Source organism: Salminus brasiliensis, chromosome 5 (genome assembly GCF_030463535.1).
Source record: "Salminus brasiliensis chromosome 5, fSalBra1.hap2, whole genome shotgun sequence".
Lineage (NCBI taxonomy): Eukaryota > Metazoa > Chordata > Actinopteri > Characiformes > Bryconidae > Salminus > Salminus brasiliensis.
Window position 1 is genome coordinate 32,180,858 of NC_132882.1, and position 27,156 is coordinate 32,208,013.

General features: G+C 40.9%; 2 protein-coding genes across 2 annotated transcripts; both read right to left on the minus strand.

Moving 5' to 3' along the window:
* Positions 1 to 5,560: 5,560 nt before the first annotated feature.
* mal2 (mal, T cell differentiation protein 2) lies at positions 5,561 to 11,414 on the minus strand. Its single transcript, XM_072678970.1, has 4 exons — positions 11,060 to 11,414; positions 10,651 to 10,821; positions 9,164 to 9,337; positions 5,561 to 6,241 (listed from the first exon to the last, which is right to left on the minus strand). The coding sequence occupies exons 1-4, from the start codon at positions 11,279 to 11,281 to the stop codon at positions 6,167 to 6,169; spliced, it is 642 nt and encodes a 213-aa protein (XP_072535071.1). The 5' UTR covers positions 11,282 to 11,414; the 3' UTR covers positions 5,561 to 6,166.
* A 3,364-nt stretch (positions 11,415 to 14,778) lies between these two features.
* On the minus strand, positions 14,779 to 26,546 carry colec10 (collectin sub-family member 10 (C-type lectin)). Its single transcript, XM_072678971.1, has 6 exons — positions 26,432 to 26,546; positions 22,753 to 22,824; positions 19,134 to 19,205; positions 18,271 to 18,324; positions 16,028 to 16,123; positions 14,779 to 15,183 (listed from the first exon to the last, which is right to left on the minus strand). Exons 1-6 carry the CDS (start codon positions 26,544 to 26,546, stop codon positions 14,801 to 14,803), a joined length of 792 nt encoding a protein of 263 aa, XP_072535072.1. The 3' UTR covers positions 14,779 to 14,800.
* Between the last annotated feature and the right edge of the window lie 610 nt (positions 26,547 to 27,156).

The window sequence follows — 27,156 nt, forward strand, 5'->3', positions numbered from 1 at the left end:
GACAGATCCAACACAAGCTGCCAGATAGGTTGGTCAGCTGCAGGTCTTGCTCTATGTGTTCCTCCAGAAGTGGCTGTGCACTCATGGAGGACTTCTTGTGCTGCCAGAAGCTGTAATTTCAGAATCTGTCTTTGTAGGAGAGGCCATCAGTTTTAATGAAAGGAATTTTCACTGATTTGGAGGATTTGGGCTATAGACCAGTGAATAGACCCGTGCATCGTGTTAAAGAGAGAAAGAGAGAGAATTGATATTTGATATTTATTAATTTATTAATATAAATAATTAGTATTTCAAAGAAATATAGCACATCCCTTATCTCTATGTTGGCTTCCTTTGTTATGCTGTATTTCTTTACAGTTAACTGCTTATATTTAACTGTTACTAAGCTTTTAACAACATTGCTGTTACAGATTTAGGGTTCTTCTAGAGACATGTGCTATTCATCAACAGAAAAGTCTTACACTTGTCCAGTCTCAAAGATGGATAAGTGTTCCAAAGCCACGGATGGACAAATACATATGAGCAGCATGAGGAGTGAAGCCCTCTTGTCCCTTATTAAAGTTTACCCTCTAGTGGCAAGCCTTCGCAACTGTTTTACACGCAAAGAGCTGCTTAGCTCGGATTTAAGAGAGTGCTCGACTCATTGTCCCTCATTTCCTCCATTTCTAGATCACACATTGTCCCTCATTCCCTCCATTTCTAGATCACTCATTGTCCCTCATTCCCTCCATTTCTATATCACTCATTGTCCCTCATTTCCTCCATTTCTATATCACTCATTGTCCCTCATTTCCTCCATTTCTAGATCACTCATTGTCCCCCAGTCCCTGCATTTCTAGATCACTCATTGTCCCTCATTCCCTTCATTTCTATATCACTCATTCTCCCTCATTCCCTCCATTTCTAGATCACTCATTGTCCCACAGTCCCTCCATTTCTATATCACTCATTGTCCCTCATTCCCTTTATTTCTATATCACTCATTGTCCCTCATTCTCTTCTTTTCTATATAACTCATTGTCCCTCATTCTCTTCTTTTCTATATAACTCATTGTCCCTCATCCCCTCCATTTCTATATCACTCATTGTCCCTCATTCCCTCCATTTTTATATCACTCATTGTCTCTCATTCTCTCCATTTCTATATCACTCATTGTCCCTCATTCCCTCCATTTCTAGATCACTCATTGTCCCTCATTCCCTCCATTTCTATATCACTCATTGTCCCTCATTTCCTCCATTTCTAGATCACTCATTGTCCCCCAGTCCCTGCATTTCTAGATCACTCATTGTCCCTCATTCCCTTCATTTCTATATCACTCATTGTCTCTCATTCCCTCCATTTCTAGATCACTCATTGTCCCACAGTCCCTCCATTTCTATATCACTCATTGTCCCTCATTCCCTTTATTTCTATATCACTCATTGTCCCTCATTCTCTTCTTTTCTATATAACTCATTGTCCCTCAATTTTCTTCTTTTCTATATAACTCATTGTCCCTCATCCCCTCCATTTCTATATCACTCATTGTCCCTCATTCCCTCCATTTTTATATCACTCATTGTCTCTCATTCTCTCCATTTCTATATCACTCATTGTCCCTCATTCCCTCCATTTCTAGATCACTCATTGTCCCTCATTCCCTCCATTTCTATATCACTTATTGTCCCTCATTCTCTCCATTTCTAGATCACTCATTGTCCCTCATTCCCTCCATTTCTAGATCACTCATTGTCTCTCATTCCCTCCATTTCTAGATCACTCATTGTCCTAATTTCATTGTAATTCATTTATTTGACAGTGTTTCATATTTTAGAACAATCATTTTTACATCCAAACACATAATAAACACACACAAGAGCATGTACACCGATCAGCCAAAACATTAAAACCACCGGCTTAATAATGTTTAGATTCCCCTTGGGTTGTTCTATTCATCGAGGGCCTCTGTTCTGTGGTGTTAAACAGCATCTGGCACTAAGGTGGTAGTTGTGAAGTGGGGTCTCCATGGGTCACATCAATAAGCCCCATGACCCTCTCGCAGGTACTGACCACTGCATACCGGGAACACCCTTACCAGAAACATATTCATATGTAAATCCCACCCCTTGAGCAGTACCATCGGTCAGTGGTCCAGACACAGCAAACAGCAGCTATGCCAGTGAAAGCTGTTCATACGGCTGATAATTAACTCTGATAATGAACCCATTGGCTGGGTTGTTACTGTGAGACTGAGTCACTAACCCAGCAGCTGCGCTATTCGAAAACTACGCAGCACTGAGAGGACTGGATCCATAACAAATTTCAAGTGTTTAAGCACAAGCCAGAATGTCTTTACAATGATGGGATGCGAATCAGGGCATGTGTGATGTGCTAGATGCCTCAATTAAGGATCCAGAAATACTGGATATTTCCATCATTCGTCTTTGCTGTGAGCAGTCTTCTTATTTCACATTTTCCTTTAGTGATTTTGAATTCCACATGTTTGCTGACATTCCAGATCCACATCTGGACTCAGGCTGTCTGCTGTGCCATAGACATTCATTAAAGAACCGTCATGGAATTATCCCACCTGGCACGAGATCACTTCATCCCCTTTAGGGGTGGGGCTGGGCATGACATAAGGGCACAGTAACGTTAGATCTTGACATTTAAGGTAAACGTCTTCTAGCGGTCTGTCATGAAAATATGAGCTCCAACTACTGTAGACCTTTTCCCAGACGTAACAGGAAATGAAATTTCTTCAGTTGAAATACTGTCAATTAACAGAAACTTACACTGCATTGCTGTTATTTTACAGGGTGCAGTCATTTTCTGTACGTTCGCCAGTGGTTCTAGCTTTATAAAATCAAGATTAAAAGAACAGTTTGAGAATCATGCAAGCTGACAGATAACCACAGGCCTCAGGCCCAAAGACACACCAAAATAACATAGTGGTGCATCTGAGCAACATTCCCGTACTGCAAAATCTGTGTAAAAAAAAAAAGGGTAGCTGACTCAAGCAAAAGTATATGCTTCAGTATATGATCAGAACATTTTACTTAACAAGATTTCTCAAAACAAAAAAGGTCTGATGGAATTATTGTAATATCTATATCTGTTAATATGTCCTTGTTTGAAAGCAGGGTCCTGATTTGAGCTAATGACATTGACAAGAATAGACAAGACAACCATAGTCCAATACCATTTGTGTTGTGATGGAATTTGGCTTCTACCTTGAACCCATCTGTGCAGTGAACACACTCATACACACTAGTGAAACTGTGAGCAGAGCAGTGGGCAGCCATTGCTGCAGCACCTTCCCCAAGGGCCCGACAGCAGTAGCTTGCTGAGCCCAGGTAGCGAACCCACAACCCTGTCATCAATAGCCTGGAGCTCTAACCGCTGAGCCACCACTGCTCCAGCTTATAATTATATAACCTAAGATCTGTGCATATTCATTTTCAATAAACTACATTAAACAAATAAACAAACTCCAAAAAGATTAGACACTCGTTTATCCCTTTTATAGCCAGAACCAAAAAGAATAGCTATATTAAATACATTCCTATAAACTAGTGTTTATGTGTTTAAAAACACTGTGCAGGTATGACTTTTATTTTATAATTTTGTTAATTTTTTAATATATATTTTATTAAAATACATTTTTACCCAAATTTCTCCCTAATTTAACTTAGCCAATTAACACACCCACCCACTATGACTTTTCCTATTACTTGCAATGCTCCCGACACTAAGAGGAAGAAGACAAACACATGCCTCCTCCGATACATGTGAAGTCAGGCACCGCCTCCTTTCACTAGGTAGCCAATGCACTTGGAGGGAAGCGCTGGAACTCCACCTCTCATACATCAGTCAAAGGATGCCGGCCAAAATCACAATGAGAGCAATGAGATCGCGCCATCTACCAACTCAGAGAGAATGGCCAGTTGTGCTCTCTCGGCTCCGGCTGCTGGTGACAAAGCAGCATGACCTTCCCTTCCTCAGGATAAAGTGTCAGCATTTTAGTCTGCAGAGCCACTCTGAGCACATATGACTTTTCATCCAGAATGTATTGCTCACAGCAGCATATTTTTTGTATTTATGTAATCAATTAATTACTTTTATTACATGTTAACGTTATTTTTTATATGTTAATTATTCTTCATTTAGGATCACACTGATGTTGCAGGGGTCTCAAACTCAAACATGTCTCAAAGATGAGACGCCTTACAGGGTCAAACAAGGACACAGAACATCACTGATTCAAAGCACCAATATCTGATTGAGTACTAATCACACCCGCGTGTGGAGACTCTTTAGGCTGTTAAATGTGAATGAGTGATTATTCCAACCTGCCTGTCCACTTTGGGTTATAAACTCTCCAACAGTGAGTGGGCCCATTCTACATTTTAACGATACTTAAGGTCTACAACGTGTGACATGGGGTGCCATAGGCTGAAAATAAATATTTTCAACTGAAACACTGATTAGTAAAGCTTTAGCTTTAAAGCCTTCCAAAACATCTAAAGACGTTTCAGATTTCTCTAATAAACTTTGCTTAAATTTCGGTTCACTAACAATGTCAATTTCATCAAGATCTTAGTTCATTTTTTTCACCTCCCTTTTTATGTCAAGATTTTATGTTTTTGCAGTGTGAGCACATTTATCCTTCTGTGGCTACAGTTTACCCACACTCAGATGGAAAGTTCATGCATGATAACACATCATATCACATCATTTATCGTCACTAAATGGTTTCTCGAACATGATGAGTTTTTGTGCCTTAGCAGCCTGTGCAGACCCCAGATCTCAACCCTATCTGGCTTCTGTGGGAAGAGGTAACACATTCAGCACCTTGTAAAAATCGATGAGCCCCTATATTAGCAATTTTCTGCCGGACCATCAACCACGCACCACGGTTTAGGGCGTGAGTGTGTCTTTGCTACTGTAATGACGAGAAAAGTAAGCCTTGTACTAGGCATGTACTAGGTCTCTTAATTATTCATGGGTGTGTTTTGGGCGTAACGTGCAATAACCCAATTAGCGTGTCTCTTGCCATTCCCTTTAAGAGCCAGGTGATGTCTGACTTTGGCGGATTGCTATTTTAATGGCGACAAGCAAAGGGGCACGTGCCTGTGTTGACAATTTACTGCCAAGATAGCAACAAATCTCTGACTGTTGACGTCTGCATGGCTTGTTTTCAGTCAGTGTCGTATTTCGAGACCACCACGTCCATCGGTCTAGACATATTCTGGAGTACCATTGCTATTTAAATGACGCAGGTGTGAAAATAGACTGTTGACGGGGTGTAAGATAGCAAACGGCATTGTGACGTGCCTTGCGCAGGGTGTAAAATACAAATTCATGCTGCCTAGGTGACTGATAATCTGTCACAAACTCAGTGTATGAGAAGTTTTACTCTCATACCACTGCTATAAATTGTTATGTTGTTCCCCAGACACTGAAATATTGGCATCATTGCTGTATAGGCACAGCTACCCCACAGTGGCCTGAAGTATTGGAACAAATCGTAAATCAGCCTTAGCATTGTTTAAGAAAAAAAAACCAACATATGTGTGCATTAATGAAAAATGTCAGTTTATTCAGGCAATACAAAATGAGTTACTCAATGACTGACAACAGCCTACCGCCATGTTTGCACAAAATACATAAATGCAGTGCCATAATTTAAAGAGGGAAAACGCATGTGGTAAATTCCATTAAAATGGGCAAATTGCTCAGAATATTCTCAGCCATTTGTTGTGAGGGAAATATACAATCTAATACTAGTGTATCTATCTCAGTTGCAGGTGTGTTTTACTAGCTTTTTCTGAAAGAATATATCAAAAGAAAGCAAAACGTTCACTGACAATGACATCGTCATGGGTTAACTCATTTTAAAACAGAAGATCTCAATAAGCGAACACTGAAACGTCTGAAAGAAATGCAACACATCGGATCCCATCAGTGAGGTTCAAACTGTAGTCTAAGAATTTGTGGACGCACAAATGCAAAGATGAAATATTAATTCTTAAAAGAGCTGTTTCTGGTCCTGTTCATAAGAAAAATGGCGTAAACATGTCATCAGGCCACCGCCAGTCTATCGCCCATAACAGCACTGCTGATGCTTGAAGTGATGGTGGAGTTCGCTCTGCTTCTGTCTCCTTCTCTCCCTCTGTTTCTTCATAACTTCCTCCACCTTCTGAAGCCCATGAACATGCTGCAGCCGTAGCACACAGTTACTATAAATGCGAATATCTGTGAAGATATTGAAGAAAAACATGAACCACAGGGTTACGTAGGCCGAGCCATCACAGAGACTCATAGTCATAGAAAAGGCTTCATTATCTGAAATGCACAGGGACTATTCGGAAAGTCCAGCTGAGTCCAGTTGGAACCTGTTGCTACACATAGGCACTGTTAACCATCCCTCTGTTAGCTCAATTTCCGACTACAAAAGTTCTTATGGTTGGATAATAAAAGTTCTCCCTCAAACTAGCATAGACGTAAGTAAGCCACATTTGACCGCACAGTGTTCTGTGTAAAAACTAGGCATGTGTATTCCGGCTCAGCCATAATTAGTAATGAATAAGCGGTTGACCACATGGAAGGGACAGGGACTTGAATGTGGTGGTGTTGGTAGTAGTTTTATAATGTTTTATAATTGAAAAATATATAGCAAGAGTAACATTTATACTAGAGGCCTCGTCTTCAGATGCACTAAAGAGGCTAACACTACCAGCTAATTATGATAATGATATGATAATTATTATAAACTAAGATTATCAGTACGATTATCAGAGAATGTGCCTGGACCTGGATAACATCTAGCAGGGTTGTTAGCATCTAGTTAATATCAACTGGCATTGTTCATATTCAGCTAACATTAGATTATCTAGCTAACATGAGCTTGACAAGTTAATATCCAGCTAACGTCAGCTAGAGTAGTTACAGCCATGGCATCTTCTCAGTCATGTCATTTGCATCGTGTTCACATTAATGCACTCATGCAAATGTAAAATACACTTACAGTCTTTAAAAACATTTTAAATAGGTGCACCATCTTGGGGTGGGGTTAGGGGTTGTGCTAGGCTGATTCTAAGGCCTATAACTGACAGGGGCCCAAAAAATCTATATTAAAATTTTTTGCTTGAAACATTTTTCTTTATTTTTCTTGTTTGGCAAGAAGTTAACATTGAATTCCTCCAAGCAGCTTCAGGCTCAGCTCAGCCCTGCCTCTCCGTCCCCAAATCGCAGCCCCGTTCCTAGGTGAAGAAGGAGGTCGGCAATGCTGTGTTGAATGGCTTGTCAGTTGGCATAACTGCAGGGGCTCAGTGGGTAATTCTTTTGTTATTAAAAAGAATTGAATTAAAAGAATTTAACCACTGTAATTACTTTTCCATACCCTGCTGCTAAACAAAAGCACAGACTGGCATGCCTTTAATGCTGGTCTGTTGTTTTTTGCTGGTCTAGTGTTGGTTTGGTGTTGGTCTAGCTGGTCACCCCACATTTACACCACTTTTAAATAGTAAAATATGGTCTTTAAAAGCCGTGACACACAAAAAACCGGCCCTCTGTGACAAACTGAAAATGTCTTCAAGTACATAACCTAAATAAATAAATAAAAAACTAAATGCTGAAGCCTGATACTCTTGTGTCACACATAGTACCATGTCTGTGTCACTGCAATGTTAAGAATAGTCCACCACCAAAATAATAACTGGTGGGCAGAAACAGTCCATTGGCGAATAGGGGAGATTTTTACTTTGCTAGAGCTGTCCCAGCCAACCGTAACTTTGGCATTATTATATATAGACACATATAAGAGTAAAAGCCATTACACATAAAAAAAACAGACCTGCTGTGACAACCTATATTATATAATAATATTGTTTATTATAACTATATTAAAAATATAATAAAAAACCCCCAAAATGCTGAAGCCTGATACGGAAGTACCATGTCAGTGTCACTGCTATGTTGAGAATGAATAATAACAGGTGGGCAGAAACAGGCCGATGACGAATAGGGTAGAGGGTGGCTAACAAATTGAGAATTAGCAACAAACAGGCTGCAGTCTGTAATGGTACACCTACATAGTGGACTTCAACTAGGTGGCTAGGCTAAAGTAGGTGGATCTCATAAAGTGGTCCAAGGTAAGTACAGGGTAGGTGGTTCTAGTAAAGCGATGAGTTTACTCCATGGCTTTCACAAAGAGCCACTGTCCTAAAGCTGGTTCATACTCGCCAAGCAAGCTGCCAATATGTTGGCATAATAAATACAACATACTGCAGTCTTAGTTTAGCTTTAGTTCCACGAAAGTGCATGAGTCACAACTTTGTAGGTGTCATTATGAGTCCCACCTGTCTCCAGCCTTCCAGTGTTCTCAGGGCATTCCTTTGGCTTTAGTGTCAGGCCAACATTTATAGCCAGTAACATCGAGCAGCACAGTGTGTACTTTGTGAGGTCTGAAGAGTAATAGCAATAAAGTTTACTAATGCAGTCCCATTTCCAAGGTTCATTTTAAGCTCAGTTTGTAATTTGGGATTCTCAGGCTGTTTAATGGCCCTGGCTTACACAGTCATACCCACATTCACAAGAGACTGATCAGTCTTTGAAGCTCAATGGAGAAGTTCTTTGCTTAATGAAGGCCAAAACAGCAGTAAACTAGTCCTGGAAAACTGCTCCTGCCTTCTACTGCCTACTTCAATGTAGGACGATCATCAGTCAGGCAATATTATATTGTACTATGATTGGCTATAATTAGCCTGAAACAGGCCGTTGCATGTACACCACTCCTCTAGTCATTGTTGTAACACATAAGAGCAAAGCAATGCTAGCACTGATTGCTCCTGCACAGATTCAGTGTAGTGACCTTGAGAAAAACTGGTTCTACTCTTAGGAAGTCTCTTACTGTAAACAAAGGAAGGTGTGGAAGGTGTGGATGTTTAGCCATACGCGAAGGATCGACCATTACTGTGTCTTTACACAACATATTACAATGTTTGATTGGCCATAGATTAGTATAAAATATACAGTTCTGTGCAACGGTTGTGTTTTTTTCTCATATCATGGATATCATGGTTCGTTTAGACAGTGTAATCACACCACAGTCTTCAGCTGATACATGAATGTACTGTTTAAATGTACTGATTTAAAGAGAAGTACACAGCAACTTACCGTAGCTACCACATTAATACTGTATTGTCGGAAATCCAAGAATGTAATGATATTTTTGCTCGGCCTGAGTATGCAGGTTGAGTTGGTATTTTCCGCATATGCAGACGTAGTGGCAGCCTCAAGTACAAATGCAGCGAAATAGAAGAGCAGTGCAATGAAGTGGTACGCCAGGTCCTGAGAGAAACACAATACACATTTGTTTACAGTAACAGCAGAACTGTAAGTAATGATCATTTGAAAGTAAGCAGCTTGTTTTTTTGAACCAGCAATGAAAATTTAGTGTTAGGGGTGTCACAGGCAGTTTTAATGGGTCGAGTGTGGGCTATTGTATGTACACATCCGCTGAGTTAGAAGCATTCTATTATTCTGAACATTATTACATAAAGTGTTCTTTAGTAGAACATAATAATGTAAATAAAATTCATTTCACATCTTCAAAATATCCATAACTTGAGTGTTTTTGCTGTGTCTTTGGCTGAAGTTAGTGCGATGCTGTTAAATGGCAGACAAAACCATAGAAATATACTACAGTATAACAGTTTTATAAACACATTTATATACAACTATACATATCACCCATAAAACACTAATTTATATATATATATATATATATATATATAACAGTATAACAGTTGTAAGCACATTTATATACAACTAATATATATATAGTATATAAATGTGTATACAACTGTTACCACAATACAAAATTAAGCAATTTCACTTCAGCATTTTAAGTTAACTTATCATTTTACAGTACAGATTTAATGCAAATTATATCTATTATCTACTAAAAGTTTACCAGTAAAATTGCCTTGCATATTTTATGTGCCTTAATTGTCTGTCTATGAAAGCACAACGATCAGGTCAATATCAGCCAACTTTGGACTGATGGGCAATACAAGCTGGATTGGGACCCTACAAAAATGTAGGACGTATTTATTGTTGTCAAATCACCAGGACATCAACACATGCCCTCTAGTCTCTGCTTTATCTCTGCAGTAATTAATAATTAAGGAATATGAATAAGATGGACATGCCACTGATACGTGTAGGACTGTTAAGCCATGCACATTAATCATGCTCATAAAGCAGACATTACTCAGCAGCAGGGCTGAAAAACCAGGGCCAACACTGAGGACTGGCACGCCTTTTGGCCACTTCCACTCTGGTTTCGCTACAGACGGAGCTCTTTGTCAGGTTTAAGGAACCCAGCCAACAACACTCTAGCTGAATGGGATCCCGAGAGCCGCTCAGTTTTGAGTGTGTTCCAAGTAACTGTACCATCATGGCTATTCGTCACAGTGTTATTTGACTGGTATGTTTCCATGAAACCCCGTTGAGAAGTTTCCCTTCTGAGGCCTATCAGAACAATGAAGTAATGCAGTAACAAGGACTTATTGCCTCCATGTTGTAAATACACATGGTCAGTGTCCGGCTCTATGGTTGGGAGATGTACGCTCAGGCAGCAGGGAGTTAAAAATACTCACCATGAAATTCCAGTCAGTGTTGATTTTATCAGCAAAGCCCAGCAGAAACAGGGCGAGGTATGTGGAGGAGCACACGAACATGGTTACGGACACAAACATCACCCAGCCCTGCAGCAGGGGCACGGGCACGTTGGACGACGCCACTAAGATCCATACTAACCCTCCGAAAACCTGGCCGGAGCAAACGGGAGAAGCACAAAATGCCCTGTTAGTGATCTGATCAGAGGCCTAGTCATCAAAATATATCTATAATTTCTGCCTGGATAAAAAGCCTTGGTAGAAAAGTTGCACAACATGAAAACAGTGAGGCTCTTTAGGCTGCCATTCTTAGCCCATATCAGTGTCACAACCAGCATCAATACAGTAGAAAGGTCAGGTCAAGCATGAAAGAACTGCAGTACGCACTTACAATTTCCAAGCAAATCAGAGCCCCCGAGTATGTTCTTAAGATGTCCGGCCCGAGTGGTAAGGATATAGTGGGCGCTGGGAAAGAGGTAGCGGCCGGGTTTGTTGCTTCAGCCATCTCTCTCAGAGGCTCAGAGGCTTTCCAAAGACCAAGTGTGTAGGAGTGTGTAAGTCCCTGGGAGTCATGTGTCGCGAACCGGTCCGACAGGTGTGCGGCCACTCCCATTCATGGTCGAGGACTGCCGAGGACAAACCGCCCTCTCAGAGCAGCCACCTGCAGTGCGTCCCTGTCACTTTCCTTCTTAGCCTTTCTCATCCTTAGCCGCTAATAAAACTCAGTTCTCTGAGATTTTCCATTTCTTTCCTTTCTGTCAATTCTGTCTCTCTGTTGTTGAACCAGCAGCCTGGCAGTGTCGCCACTAGTTTATGATTAACCAGCAAGCTTTGAGCAAACTGCTCCTGGCTAAATATTAGGTTATGGCATTCCAAGGAGACTGGGCCGAGGTTATATTCCAGGGCCTGTTAGTGATGATGAAGGTTATTTTGTAAATCTCAGTTTGGCCTACTAGGCCTGGCTTATGTCGAGGCCTATGATAGTGTAAGTATGGTGGTTGGCTAGAGGAGGAACACCCCAGCGTATATATCTCCTTTAGGGGGGTTAATGAACTGTGGTCAGTAGTGCTAGCGTTTAGAACAGAAACTGCAGGGGCTATGCTCCTCTCTTTTTCTCTAGGAAATTTGGAAATTTGCCAGTGGCGGAGTAGATTGATTAATAATTGCCTAGATAAACATACCCATGTGTCAGTGACCCTTCGAACAGCACACACTCACAAACTCTCTCTCTCTCACACACACACACACATATATACTGGACTGTATCCTGAGGAGATTTTAGCCACACACATTTACACTGTGTGGACAAATTCTCCTCCGATCTCTGTGTGGGACAGAATCTGTTAAAGGTGTTTGAGTTTAGGTAGAGGGTTTCGATGCCTTTACACTGCTTTATTATCAGTCTCAGACAACCTCCTGAAGTCTGAGGTCTGAGTGATGGGATTTGTCTCTGTGTTAAATGTGTCTTTGGTGCATTTACACGTGCTTATTACTGTGGCTTTGTTGACCAGGTTTAAACGGGGTCGATGTGTTGGAAGTGACACTGCCCACAAACCGCACACCTGCTCATCTGTGAAACATGGTGGTGGGGGTGTTGTGGCTTGGTCATGTATGGCTGCCACAGGTACTGGAATACTTATCTTCATTAATGATGATGTAAGTGATAAAAGCAGTCGCATGATGGATTCTGAGGTGTCTGCTCCAGTTTCCAGTAAGAGGCCTCCAAACTCATGGGGCGGCACTTCATCCTACAGCAAGATAATGATCCCAAACATACTGCCAAGTTGTTTAACTGAAGTTGTTCAATGGCCAAGCAAGTCACTCAATTTAAATTCAATTAAGCATGAAGCTGAAGAGAAAACTTGAGGGAGCACGGCCCTCAAACAAGCAAGAGCTGCTTGAAGATGGCTGAATTAGGGGCTTGGCAAAGCATTACCAGAGAAGATACTCAGCAGTCAGTCATACTTCAAGCAGTCATTGCAGGCAAGAGATGTATGCAATAGTCCTAAACATGACCGATTTAGAGTACCTATAATTGCTATGCGCTATTGCACACTGAATGCGCTATTAATAGACTGCCTCTATCATATGACATAAAGTCCGTAAGAGCTTTATCAGTCCTGATCTTATCGAGAATGAATGAACGAATGAGTGAGCCAGTAAATGAATTAAACTAGTAAATCATTTACTTTTCACTCTTGACCCAGCTCTAATGTAACCTCATCACAGATGTGGTTACAGATGAAAATCTTGCAAAATCTCAGGGTCCTAAACTAAAAAAACTACCAATGGATCTACTGGACACAGATTCTTTTTTTTTATTCTTTTTTTTATTTATACAGAACCGTACGGCCAGGAGGACAGTGACCCGTAATATGGAATTTCATTTTCCCAGAAGGTAGGAACCATATGGAACTGCATTCTGTTGCCATTCTGTCGTCAATATTATTATTATTAATATTATACAGGATGGAGCAGGGTCCACCATACAGCCACCAGAGGAAAAGACAGACACTCAGTGACTGTACATCAAATCACATCCATTTATGTTGGTATTCCCATTTTTATTTAAATTAAAAAAGATGTTTGAAAGCATGAATATTTCGTATATCACAAAAAATGCAAAAACGTAAAAAGAAAATCAACAAAAACTCATTTCATACTAAGCAGACATGCCAAAGAAGGCAGCAGCACTCCCAGATTTCCATAGTATAGTAAAGACATATGTGTGCTTGTTTAAGGTGGAATTATCTTTTTATTTTATTTTTCGAATCATATTTTCATAACCTGCAGTCGCCGTGCACTGCTTAATTAAAAACAATACAGCAAGCCAAGTCCCTGCCCTCACAAACTGCTGCCTAAAACTTAAGTTCATGTCCCTGCAGACCAGCAGCCTACTCCAGTGAGTCAAAACAGTCTAATATTGTTTTTCAAAACTTAAATCATTTAAAAAATATTATTTTTGGCTATATTCTAGTGTGTGTGCCACATATTCATAATCATAAGCAGAGAGAGCAGAGTGAACAGGGCGTGCGTCAGAGGTTTAACGTGCCAATTATATGTCCATACTGTCGTCTCTCATCACATTGTAGCACATTATGAGCGCTCCGTTTATTGCAAATTACCCCCAAAATTTAAATGAATCAACAAACCATGGAATCAGCGGTCACTTAGTCCTTAGACCTCCCTTGGTACATCTCGTTTATTCTGCGTAGCATCTCCCACTCAGAGCAACCTCCCATGTCCCTATCACTTTCTGATAGAACTATAATGTCACTACACCGTTGAACATTTTAAAATCAGGCCGACTTAAAATGGTAAAGCAACACGTTAACTTAACTTTATTTAGTTACAAGTTCTCCAAACTCACATTTATTAGTTCTGCATTTCAATTTGGTCAACAATACTTGTTGAGTTGGGCCTAAAAGCATTTGTCAATGAGCTACAGCTAAAATTGTTCACGTTTAGGCAGGGAAGCTTTTGACAATGGAGTGCTGAGGCCTTGCTGGGATTTGAACTTCTCACACTAGATCTTCTCACACTGGATCTTCTCACACTTAATTACTGGCAGTTAGACCGTAGGACCACTCTACAGCTGTGAAATTACACTACCCTAAAACACAGTTCTAAGAAAGTGTGCCTTTTCCTTCTTTCTTGGACACAGATAGGTACCTGGATTCCCAACTCTAGAGTGGCACAACTGTCCAACTGCCTGCTTGTCAAGAGACAGGAAATCAAACCTCATCAACACCACAGCCCTCCACGGTCACGAGTCTAAGATTTTCAGCTGTTTTGAGTTGGCTTAACTTAAAATGTATTGTTGGCAAAGAGTTTTTAGGGAGAACCTTTGACTAGTATTAGTTGAGTTAACTCAAAAATTCTCTGAAATCAGTTATTTTCTTATTTTAATTTGGCCTGTATTTACATTTTTTTAGTTACTAGCAGTTCACCTGAAGTCCCCTAACGGTTACTACCAATCCCAAGATATAAAAATAATAACAGAAATATTAATAATACAGTTTTGAATTCACTAAGACATGACTTCTTTAGCACATCAGAGGTAGCAATCCAACAGCCATTGAATACCTTCTTAAATTCTGCCTGCAAGAAGTCTCGTCTCGTCTGTTGCATCTTATTTTTTGGGAAACTCACATATGAAATACTTTGCGACGTCACACTCTGTCAGACTCCAAGCCCCATTGGAGCCCATCTGTACACAGCTGTTGCTGCTCCCCCCGAGTGCCACCTCCAGACCCCAGACTGTGGCGTTTGTCAGGGGGCCGCCATCAGCGTACACATATCCTCCTCCGGCCTCTGCTGACCGCAGGCCGATGAACACGTGGGTGAGGCTGGCTTCGCTGACATATCCAGTCAGCAGTGTGTTGGTGTTCAGGTTCTTAGGCATAGCCAGGGTCCCACCTCGCAGCTTGCAGTTCATGAGAGAGTCACGGTACCGCCGTGCCTCCTTTACCAGCAAGTAAAACTTCTCTTCTGTCTCCTTAATGCCCAGAATAACTGCATGGAAAAGAGCATAGCATCAGTGCGACATCCACTACTGTGCAAGCACCATATCAGTGTCACTGGTAGGTGTATTATTTTAGCATCTCCAACTCAGAGCAACTTCCCATGTCCCTATCACTTTCTGATAGAACTACAATGTCACTACACTGTTAAACATTTTAAAAGTAGGCCGACTTAAAATGGTAAAGCAACTGATTAAAGAGTTTTTCCCACCTTAACTCAACTTTATCTAGTCACAAGTTCTCCAAACTCACATTTTTTAGTTCTGCATTTCAATTTGTTCAACAATACTTTTTGAGTTGCGTCTAAAAACATTAGTCAATGAGCTGCAGCTAAAATTGTTCATTGTTTATTCCCACCTGTAGATTAGAACTTCCCCGTTACATGATATCCCCAGGCAGGGAAGCTTTTGATAATGGAGTGCTGAGGCCTTGCTGGGATTTGAACTTCTCACATTGGATCTTCTCACACTTAATTACTGGCAGTTAGACCGTAGGGCCACTCTACAGCTGTGAAATTACAATACCCTAAAACACAGTTTTAAGAAAGTGTGCCTTTTTCTTCTTTCTTGGACACAGATAGGTACATGGATTCACAACTCTAGAGGGGCACAACTGTCCAACTGCGTGCTTGTCAAGAGCCAGGAAATCAAACCTCATCAACACCACAGCCCTCCACGGTCACGAGTCTAAGAATTTCTAAAGTAGACTTTTCAGCTGCCGCACATTTTTACTAATAGTTTTGAGTTGGCTCAACCCTAAAATGTATTGTTGGCACCATATCAGTGTCACTGGTGTGTCCAGCAGCCCAAAAATATATGTCGTATATGGAGCCTCACCGTTTTTCACAAACTTAACAGTGTTTTTCAGTCTGTTTATGTTGATGTCCATCTGCCCGACTACCTTCCTGTACCTCCCACAGTCGCAGGTAGAGCCTGTTGAAGAACAAGTGTAATGGAAAGTTGGACCTAAAACAACTTTATGAGTTACTGTCAGCGACAGTAAACTCATTTACTGTTGGTTTAAAAACCCATTTCATGCAAATAACAGCAACACTAAAACATGGCCGCTGAGCAGTGACTGGCTCAGTGCTGCCTATGTAGGCAGAAATGCCTTCCAAAGAGGTGTAAAGGTGTCCATACAGTGTACATGTTAGGATATTTTCGGAAGAACAGAGGGTCAGGTTTCACCATGCAAAACAGTCATGTGTCGACAGTCATGTCTGACCTAAAATCTGGATAAGCTAAGCTGTTTTGGAGGACCACAGCATTGTTCCTACGACAACACTGCTACAAGTTTGGGTGATAACGTCAAGTTCATAAACATTTGTCCACCACAATGGATTTGGAATGAAGCAATCAATATGCGTTGGAAGAGTGGACTTACTGCATCAACTGTTTAGAAATTACAGCCAAAGAGGTGTTGATGCAAATGAAGGAGACTGGCATTGGGCTGAGAAAACAGAACGAAAATCTCAGAGAAAGAAGGAAAGCACTGTCTGGCCTGGAAGACCACGGAAGACCGTGATAGACAACCAGTAAAGTAGATGATTGAGAGCTAAAGTAGAGAATTCTTTCTTTCCTCGATGAGGAAAACACCCTTCACAACATCTACTTAAGCCAAGAACGCTCCCGAGGAGGTAGGTGTATTATTGTCAAAGTCCACAATCAAGAGACACCTTCATTAAAGTAAACACAGAGGGTTTACACAGTGTAAACACAGTGGCTACACAAAAAAACAGAAAGGTCAGATTAGACTGAAAAAACTGATAAACTTGATTACACTGAAGAAAAGAAGGAACAGAACTGGGTCACTTGTGTTTATGGATGAAGTGCCTGTTGATTGGAGAATCAGGTTGGATTCTGAGGTGTATAGAGGTATACTTTCTGCTCAGATTCAGTCAAATTCTGGAAAACGGATGGGATGGTGCCTTGTAATACAAATGGATAATGACAGCAAACGCAGTGCAAAAGCAACCCAAGAGCTTCTTCTTAAGGCAAAGAGATTAAAATAGGCGAGTCGGTCAGAACCCAAATGAGCAAGCAATCTCAAAGCAAAACATCTTCCAGGCAGACACTCATCATTTGATGATGTCCACTGGTTCCAGACCTTAGGCGGTAGATTTGCATCCAAGTAATATATTTTTAATTCAGAGTGTTTTTAAAAGGAGCGCTGCCACTTCTCAGCTCCTGCTGAGAGCGATGTTTAGAAAAAGGCTCCAGCCTTTCGAGATGGAAAGTTCCCCAACAGCTCAAACTATTTTTAATCTATAAAACAAAACGTATTCAAGGGATCAGGGATGTCTTGAGTCTTTTGCAGCAAATGATGTCATCACCTGAAGCACTTTTATCATTAAAGGTCAGTTTGATGAAAACATAGTCTGGCATTTTCATTTCATTGCTTGTAATTTGTGCAGAAAGTCAATGGAAACATTATTAGTGATGGTGTTTGCGTTGGAGCACCAGTACTTCTAGGAATTTCCCAAATTATTATTCAAGTGAGAGGATTCTTTAGCTGCACAGGTCTAACACCACCAAATAAAGAAGAAGAAGAAGAAGAAAGCATGTAAGATCAACAACAAAAATAACTAAAGAATGCAGATTATGTGTACAAAAAAAAAAAAAAAAATTCTACCCAGTTTGAAAGGCCAATTACTCAATCCCTGTTCCTACAAACTCCCCCTATCACTAGCAGGGTGAAGCCTACGACATATAAGAGGTAATGTGAAGCCAGCTAGCAGCTTAGCTAGATGGAGAGTGCGCTCAGAGGAAAGCACAGCTCACCAGCTCCGATACGACAGCTAACAGACGCCTCTGCTGACCAACGTCACACTAGGAGTGATGCGGGGAGGAAGTGTCATCAACCCACATTTAGACAGAGCAAGGCAAATTGTGCTCTCTCTGACTCCGGCTGCTGATGCTGATGATAGGGGCCATGCCTTAGTCCACTGGACCACTGGGAGCCCAAACGTGAATTTTAATGCTGGTTAAACTTTTACTGTTGAATTTAGTTAAAGACAAGAATGGCAGTGAACAGTTTTTGAGAATGCAGGCAGTAATGTACATTAAAAAAAAAAAATTACCTGGTTTGCCTTTCAGGCCTGAAGGTCCGCCTGCTCCTCGCTCGCCTTTATCTCCTGCAAATTGCATATAAGCTCATTATTCAGCAGACTGTATACAACCGGCTTTAACCCCAACAGTGAAGATGACTGAAGACTCATTGGAGAGGGAAGAAATATGGCATTTAATTGTGAAAATGACCCACTAGGTGGCAGCAGGCTGCTAGATTAGATCACCCCACCCAGAGCAAAGGACTGATCAGACATGAGGTAATACATTTCAGAGATATTCCCAGAATTCTAACCCACTTCTATAACCCGCTGTTTTCTTTTTTTCCGGTGAAGGGAGGCACGACAACAGACCCCTGCTGATGACTGGCTGGATGAAACATATGCTCAGCACATTTTAAATGCCTTCTCTGTCCAAGGCCAATTAGGCCTCTCTGATGAGGATGATACAAAGCAGTTGTGGGAATCCCTTTCTCTTATAGGCTGGACTTTCGGTTCCAGCCAGAAAGTCAGCATTGCCTTCCTCAGCTTCTCATGTAATCCAAGTCATCATCTAAGGCCTTATTTCAACAGGCACCAGGTGTGTCATGCCTTGTATGGAGGGAAAACTTCGAACCCCACGGCCTTTTCCAGATAAGGCTGCCCCGCTGATATAAAGGAAGAGGGTAATCTTGGCTTGGAGAAGATCATTCTGGGAAGGGCAAATATATTTGATGGAAATAGTGGAGACTTTCATAACAAATAACATCAGGAATGGTTCCCATGGTAATTCTGCTCTGGAAGGGACATCTCAAACTAATTGAGGGCTATATAAACAATACGCCTGGGGTTAAAGCAGTATTCCACATTAGGGTGGCCTCAGATTACAGTTTATTTACCTCGCTCTCCTGCAGGGCCCATCTTTCCTATCCGGCCAGGCTCCCCCTTCTCGCCGCTCTGTCCTGGCAGGCCTGCAAGATGAAAAAACAGGGTTATCAGGAACCTAACCCCTATCCAAGCCGCAGAAAATACCTTGCAGCAGCCTCATTGGAGAAGGGAGCGCACTGTCAAAGCACAATAATTCAAGGAATTTGTCGTTTTTTTTTATGGCTGTGTTTTGTGTGTGGAGGCATAATTTCGTGTCAGTAGTCTGGAGTATAAATCTGGTTCAATAGCATTTTCCAAATCGTAAAGGGGTTTGAGCTTTTTGCTTTTAAGACAAGTTCAAAAGGCTCTCGGAGCAAATTTCCTAAGCATATATCCAGCTGGAAGCGGGCATTTCAGTGCTCCGCCTAAAAGACTGATAGGGCCGAGTCTTAATCAGGGTATCTGTTACGTAGCCTCTTCCTGTGTTGTCTTTGCAATTTGTTCACTTTGAGTAAACGGTGCGATGATTTCCGTTTATTTGTTAATTGCCCCAAATTAAGCTTCCCCAAAGTTTGAACCCCAAAGCGATCTCCCACATGTGATAGCTCTAGTCATTCAGATATTGCAATTACTGGGCAAAGCTCAATGGGAAAACCTCAGACAGCATTAAAGAATTGATTTGTGACCCCAGGGAACCAGCTGGACATTTACAGAGGCATTTGTCTTTAAACACCCCACTGAAAAACATCAGAAGTTTTTAGCACTTCTCTCTTTTTTGTTTATTTCTTTCTTTCATTTCCTGCTTTCAGTGTGTGACGGTGAAAGAACGCTCATATTTGAGCCTGGATAAACATTTCCTGGGCTCATTTAAGACTGATTAATGGGTGGTCTCCCGTGGTTTAACCACCTGAAACCCACTCGCTCTTGGGCACTGCTGTACATGCCTTTTTCCAGATGAACCGCCAGTTGCGGATGGCAATTAGACATGAATTCTGCGGTTTCGAGTGGCTCAGCAGTGTAGTGCGCTACCACTATGGCCCGGGGGTCACGAGTTCGAAATCCAAGCTATACCGCTTTGCTATCAGCGGCCAGAATCTGATAGAGCACAATTGAGTGGATGGTGCCCTCTCCCCTCTTCACTCAAATGATGTTGGCCGGCACAGGCGTCTGTTAGCTGGTGTGGTGGAGCTGGGGATATTGCTGGGGACCCGGCAATATCACACTGGCGGAAGTTGGAAAAGAGGCGTGGCTGGCTTTGTATTTATTGAGGGACCCTTCTAGTGTCAGGAGCATTGCTAGTGCTAGAGGGAGCTATGAATGGGGAAATTCTGAGGATTTTCATCCTCCTGTTGTGAATCTTTGGTACAGTGCAGTATCATTGATTTGGTAACACCTAATTTAAGAGGTTCCTACATTGGCACTTCATAACACACGCATGAATATTGATTAACGTATTAATAAAGGAATACTTTATGTTTTATGAAGTGAATGACATCAGGGGTCTTAAACTAAAGTTAAGGAGCTTCATTCCCAAGCCCTGGAACACGAGGCCTAGTTCGAAGAGTCCCAAAATAGGACGAATATTGGAATTACTTTAGCTTAAATGTAATTTACGTCTCGCAGGTAAACTTAAGCTGTTCATAAATCTCAAATACTGCCATATAAATGCATTATTACATGTCTATACAGTGTCATGAATGATATATGATGTATTTCACCATATTTGGTTAACTATCAAACTATTAATTCCAAACTCGTCCTGCTAAACTCTTCAAATCTAATTGATAAATAACATTTCCTGTAAATGAGTGACTATTGTTTTCTGCATGTACACGTTTTAGGTGCATCCCCAAAAATAACCTAAATAGCAAGCAGGCATGCTGAACCTTAATTCCTCTGTGGTCAAAAGTGAAAAACCAGGCAACTGTTCCTCTCGTCTTCGGGCCCTTCCCGGCAATTTAGTTTCTTTTTCCCCACACACACACTCTCTCTGACGATATATGGGTGTGTTTGGGAGAAAGGGGGGCGTCTGTCGTCGCTTGCTCACTCTAGACTTGAGTTTAGCGCAGTGCTGAGAAGGCCTGTCTGGAAGAGGGCCTGCAGTGCTCGCGGAATGCCCCGGCCAACACTTCCACCCCTGAGCGCACGGCGGCACGGCGGCACCGCAGCCCCCTGGCCGCAATTAACACGTCTGCCTGCCACTGATGAGACTTCTCTCTGTGGAAGAAGTGGTTTTGGCACGTCGTGACGTGACATCCAGCTCGCTCTGATGCCCAAGCTGTGGGCAAAGGCACATCAAACGGCTGACTCAAGGTCAGGGCCAGGCAGCGCACAGGAGTGCTGTTTGATTCAAGTGACAAGCACAGAGGAGGCTATGTGTGTTGCCACATTTTTGTTTTTTTGCTGTTTCCTCAGAGCTCAGTCAGTGCATTCAGGAGAATTCAGCATTTCAGAGAAGCTAAGAGCAAGTTCGCCCTTCATATGACACATTTCTAAAGTTTGTTTGGTGGTATTGTGACTGCATTATTTACTATTGCTGTCAGTGCTAACACATTAACGTACGCAATTAATCTGCAATATTTAAGGTGTTTACCTTTTTTTGTAACACAAATTCATCATCTTATCAAGTTTGGCCCCAACTTCCTCCCATAGGTCACTCTCTTTACAGAGCCTAGTGATGTAATAGCGGTTTACATTTAGCGATGTAAACACAGTAGCATCGCTACTGTTGAGCTCAGAGGCTAGATTACACTTTATTGATGCTGATATATGGATGAAGAATTTGTTGACTGTTGGGACATGTGCGCTTAGTATGCTGTGCATGATTGATGAACTGCTTCAAGGTTACCAATTAGTTTTGGCATCAGATGGTTACATATATATGTACATTTACATGTAAGGCATTTAGCAGATATAGACTAGAATTCAGAGATGCCTCTTAGCTTAGATACTACTAAACACAAGTCAGTATGTAGACCATAATACTCGACACTACACTTTGCCCAAGTACTCTCGGAAGAGGTGGGTCTTCAGTCTGCGTTTAAAGACAGCGAGCGACTCTGCTGTTCGGACACTTAGGGAAGTTCGGTGCCAGGAAAGAAAAAAGAGTTGTATATTTACTTTTATTAACTAAGACAGGACTTTTGTTTATTTGTTTTTTATAATAAACAAAAATCCCAGTTTGGTTAATACCTCATATTTGAACAGCATTTAATACATTATTTTAAGACAATATTTTAATACAAGTCTCAACCCTCAGGGTTTCCCTTGAGGTCTTGTAGTATTCCATCAGCAAACTGATAATGTAAAAGGAAATTCCTCAAACTATTACAATTACAATTAAAAAATTATGTTGCACATTTTAATCTATAATTCTTTAACCAATTTGGAATTCCGAAGTCTGAACTAAGGCTCTACATTGCATTTTGACAGAAATTTGGTTTTGATTTGAAATGTTGAACTCAAGGTCCACACTTCTAATTCAGTATAAATAAACGAAACATTAAACTGACCTGTGAGCCTTTAGAATCAAAGAATGATTTGACTTTTTAAGATACTTTGGTTCGCTTCTAGATCTGTCTTGAACCAGCTTCTCGTTAATCTTCCAACAATACACAGGGTTTAATAGCAAACCAGCAATGCAACAAGGACCTCTGTGTCCAGCGGGGCCGGATTTCCCCAGTCTTCCCTCGTCTCCTTTATCTCCTACCTCGCCTGGATCGCCTGTCAGGAAGAAAGGTGGAAAACCTGTGACCTGGGAGTCACTTCTGCATAAAGCACATGTAGAATTGGGCAGGAAAAATGAGTAGTGATGGTTGGATAACTGAACCCCCTGCCCTACACACAATACTCTATGTAATGTATGGGATTTTTTTAAATACAAAATTTAATCTGATTGATTTTGAAGACATTATAATGTTTAATTGCTTCATTAGAGCAGGTACAAGAGAGCGTTCAGCTTTGCTTTTGCTGTTCTCCAAAATGAAGACCAGAGTTGGTCCACTGAAAGTTAATAAAACCATTATTATACAGAGACACAAGAATGAAACAGAGAGACATTGGCCAATGAGCTTGGCCCTGGGCTTGCCAAAATCAACTGTCAAAATCCCCTGAGCAGGTCTGCCACCTGTCTCATGAACTTAGCAAACAGTTCACCCTTTCCCAATGACAAAATCTTTCTCATTCTGGTAACTTGTGGATTGTCAGTTCACGGCGTGTAACATTATGCCATGAAACGCATAGATCAGCACAGTGATTTATCAGTCTATTAATGCTTTAGTAGAATTCAGTAACACTGAGATAAATAACTGATCAGCACAGTGATTTATCAGTCTACTCAGACTTTAGTAGAGCTCAGTAACACTGAGATAAATAACTGATCAGCACAGTGATTTATCAGTCTACTCAGGCTTTAGTAGAGTTCAGTAACACTGAGATAAATAACTGATCAGCACAGTGATTTGTCAGTCTACTCAGGCTTTAGTAGAGTTCAGTAACACTGAGATAAATAACTGATCAGCACAGTGATTTATCAGTCTACTCAGGCTTTAGTAGAGCTCAGTAACACTGAGATAAATAACTGATCAGCACAGTGATTTATCAGTCCACTCATGCTTTAGTAGAGTTCAGTAACACTGAGATAAATAACTGATCAGCACAGTGATTTATCAGTCTACTCATGCTTTAGTAGAGCTCAGTAACACTATGATAAATAACTGATCAGCACAGTGATTTATCAGTCTACTCAGGCTTTAGTAGAGTTCAGTAACACTATGATAAATAACTGATCAGCACAGTGATTTATCAGTCTACTCAGACTTTAGTAGAGCTCAGTAACACTATGATAAATAACTGATCAGCACAGTGATTTATCAGTCTACTCAGGCTTTAGTAGAGTTCAGTAACACTGAGATCAGGAACTGATCAGCACAGTGATTTATCAGTCTACTCAGGCTTTAGTAGAGTTCAGTAACACTGAGATAAATAACTGATCAGCACAGTGATTTATCAGTCAACTCATGCTTTAGTAGAGTTCAGTAACACTGAGATAAATAACTGATCAGCACAGTGATTTATCAGTCTACTCATGCTTTAGTAGAGCTCAGTAACACTATGATAAATAACTGATCAGCACAGTGATTTATCAGTCTACTCAGGCTTTAGTAGAGCTCAGTAACACTGAGATAAATAACTGATCAGCACAGTGATTTATCAGTCTACTCAGACTTTAGTAGAGCTCAGTAACACTATGATAAATAACTGATCAGCACAGTGATTTATCAGTCTACTCAGGCTTTAGTAGAGTTCAGTAACACTGAGATCAGTAACTGATCAGCACAGTGATTTATCAGTCTACTCAGGCTTTAGTAGAGTTCAGTAACACTGAGATAAATAACTGATCAGCACAGTGATTTATCAGTCAACTCATGCTTTAGTGGAGTTCAGTAACACTGAGATTAATAACTGATCAGTACAGTGATTTATCAGTTTACTCAGGCTTTAGTAGAGTTCAGTAACACTGAGATAAATAACTGATCAGCACAGTGATTTATCAGTCTACTCAGGCTTTAGTAGTGCTCAGTAACATTGAGATAAATAACTGATCAGCACAGTGATTTATCAGTCTACTCAGACTTTAGTAGAGTTCAGTCACACTGAGATAAATAACTGATCAGCACAGTGATTTATCAGTCTACTCAGGCTTTAGTAGAGTTCAGTAACACTGAGATAAATAACTGATCAGCACAGTGATTTATCAGTCTACTCAGGCTTTAGTAGAGTTCACTAACACTGAGATAAATAACTGATCAGCACAGTGATTTATCAGTCTACTCAGACTTTAGTAGAGCTCAGTAACACTGAGATTAATAACTGATCAGCACAGTGATTTATCAGTCTACTCAGACTTTAGTAGAGCTCAGTAACACTGAGATAAATAACTGATCAGCACAGTGATTTATCAGTCTACTCAGGCTTTAGTAGAGCTCAGTAACACTGAGATAAATAACTGATCAGCACAGTGATATATCAGTCTACTCATGTTTTAGTAGAGTTCAGTAACACTATGATAAATAACTGATCAGTACAGTGATTTATCAGTCTACCCATGGTTTAACTTTTACATTTTCATAACTTTGACTCAATACTGATATTTAATTTATATTCCTAATTTGGTCCGCTTCATCCCAACCTTAAGCATATTAATAGAGCTTTTTGGACCAATCTTACCCCTAAAAAAGCCCTTTTCTTGACTGCAGCAGTGTAAAACTGACAGCCATTCGATCTCTACAGTGCTGAGTTTATTGGTGTTAGCGTAAACCACCCAAAAGTCTATTTCTTTCCATCATCTCGAGCCATTGGCCTTTTTACCCTTCCATGCTCTGAAAAGGCCTGAGTTCTGTTACCATGCAGCTAAAGAGAAACCAGAGCCCCCAAAACTAACTTGGGTGGTGGCGCTTTTTATGTAATGGAATAATAGCCTCACCACATAAGCCTTGAGTTAGTGTTGCAAACAATTGCTTTTGCTGAGACTGCCAGGCTATAAACGACAGAATGGCACTTTAACAGAGGCGGACTGTTGGGGTTTGCCAGCGGGGTTGCTGTTATATGAGCAGCTACTGTAGCACTAAGAAGCCAGATGGTATCTACCATGCACTACGCCAACAACGACCAAAACTGGAGTACCAGAGTAGGCCACAGGTTATCAAACCTCTTCAATTCAACACCAATCCTTTTCAATAAAGAAAGGCTAAACAGTCTCACAGAAATAACTGTAATGTTTTATGATGTAGATGAAATGCTCTTATTCCAACTTAGAAAAACAAACCTACTACTTTGCAGCATTTCTTGAAGTAATTAAACATTTCTATGATCAGTTTTCTTAGTTAATGTTTTTTGCTTAAGGGCAGTTGCCCAGTGATAGTCCTAGCTGTTGGGGTATTGTGTCCCAGAAAGTAACATTAAAAGCAAAAGGGAAAAGTGGGGGAACTTAATTACAACAATGTAAAAAATGACAGAGATTAAAACTAGGGCCAGTTATAATGAATGAACCACATTGGTTAGTTGAGAAACACACATGGTTACTTAGTTCAAATAGTTTAGTGTGTTTACATAAAAAAAGGTCTCAAAGATTGTGGCACACCTTCATTTTGAACACTTTTTGCCTTAAATAGACTTAAAATTGACACAAGACTATGCAGTTTATAACACACCAAAGCCAGTTCACCAGTTTACATGGCTCCGAAAATACGTCTGAGACGAATATCGACCTCAGGCATTTCATTTATCTGTAAAACTAAACTACAAAAAGCATAAACCAACAAATAAATACCTTTGGATCCAGGAAGAATGGTGTTAGAACAGACATCAATGGCGAAAACCAACGATAGGTCGTAGAGAACCAAAAGCAGTAGTACACGATTTCTGATGAATGTTTTTCCACCCATGTCTTTAATTGAAGACTGTAACACTGTGGCCAAGTGGACAGAGTGAAACCCCTGCTCTGCATGTGTTTACCCAACCTTATCACATCCCTGTCCAGCTGTCAAACAACACTGTCCAGAGCCCATGGAAGGGAGAAGACGAGGCGTGTCCATCATGGATCAGAACAACATTGCACATAAGAGCCACAGCTGTTGTTGAATGAACTAGCATGTGATTAACATCTGCTTAACGTGATGTGTGACATGTGATTAACGTCTGCTTACTTCCTCAGAAGCTAATACACACAGTACTACGTTATAGTACTAGTGCTGACACTGAAAAGGCAGAAGTTTGGCCAGGAATCCTCTAGGCCACTTATCAGAGGGTGGTCTGGCCTTCTACCACACAGCAGAAGCCACACGAACTCTGGTCAAAAGTTCTTGGAAATTCTTCCCCCTCCCTTATCGTATGCTGATGGCATGGTCCAAACTTGCGAAAAGAGATACTAAAGATCCTACATATTCATCTTGCTGTTTCTGATTTTGCCTGAACTGCCAGAAAAACAGCCCGTCACTCTTCTCGCTGCCTGTTCTAATGAATCACAGGTTGCTGGCTGAAGTTTCTTTCAGGCTG

Excerpts from the sequence above, each read along its gene's own strand:
- mal2 (XM_072678970.1), bottom strand. The coding sequence starts at position 11,281 with ATGGGAGTGGCCGCACACCTGTCGGACCGGTTCGCGACACATGACTCC. Across the intron at positions 10,822-11,059 it reads CTCTGATTTGCTTGGAAATT|GTTTTCGGAGGGTTAGTATG; the intron begins GTAAGTGCGTAC and ends TGCTCCGGCCAG. Across the intron at positions 6,242-9,163 it reads GTATTAATGTGGTAGCTACG|ATATTCGCATTTATAGTAAC; the intron begins GTAAGTTGCTGT and ends ATATCTTCACAG.
- colec10 (XM_072678971.1), bottom strand. The coding sequence starts at position 26,546 with ATGGGTGGAAAAACATTCATCAGAAATCGTGTACTACTGCTTTTGGTT. Across the intron at positions 18,325-19,133 it reads GGGCCCTGCAGGAGAGCGAG|GAGATAAAGGCGAGCGAGGA; the intron begins GTAAATAAACTG and ends TGCAATTTGCAG. Across the intron at positions 16,124-18,270 it reads AGGCCTGAAAGGCAAACCAG|GCTCTACCTGCGACTGTGGG; the intron begins GTAATTTTTTTT and ends GTTCTTCAACAG.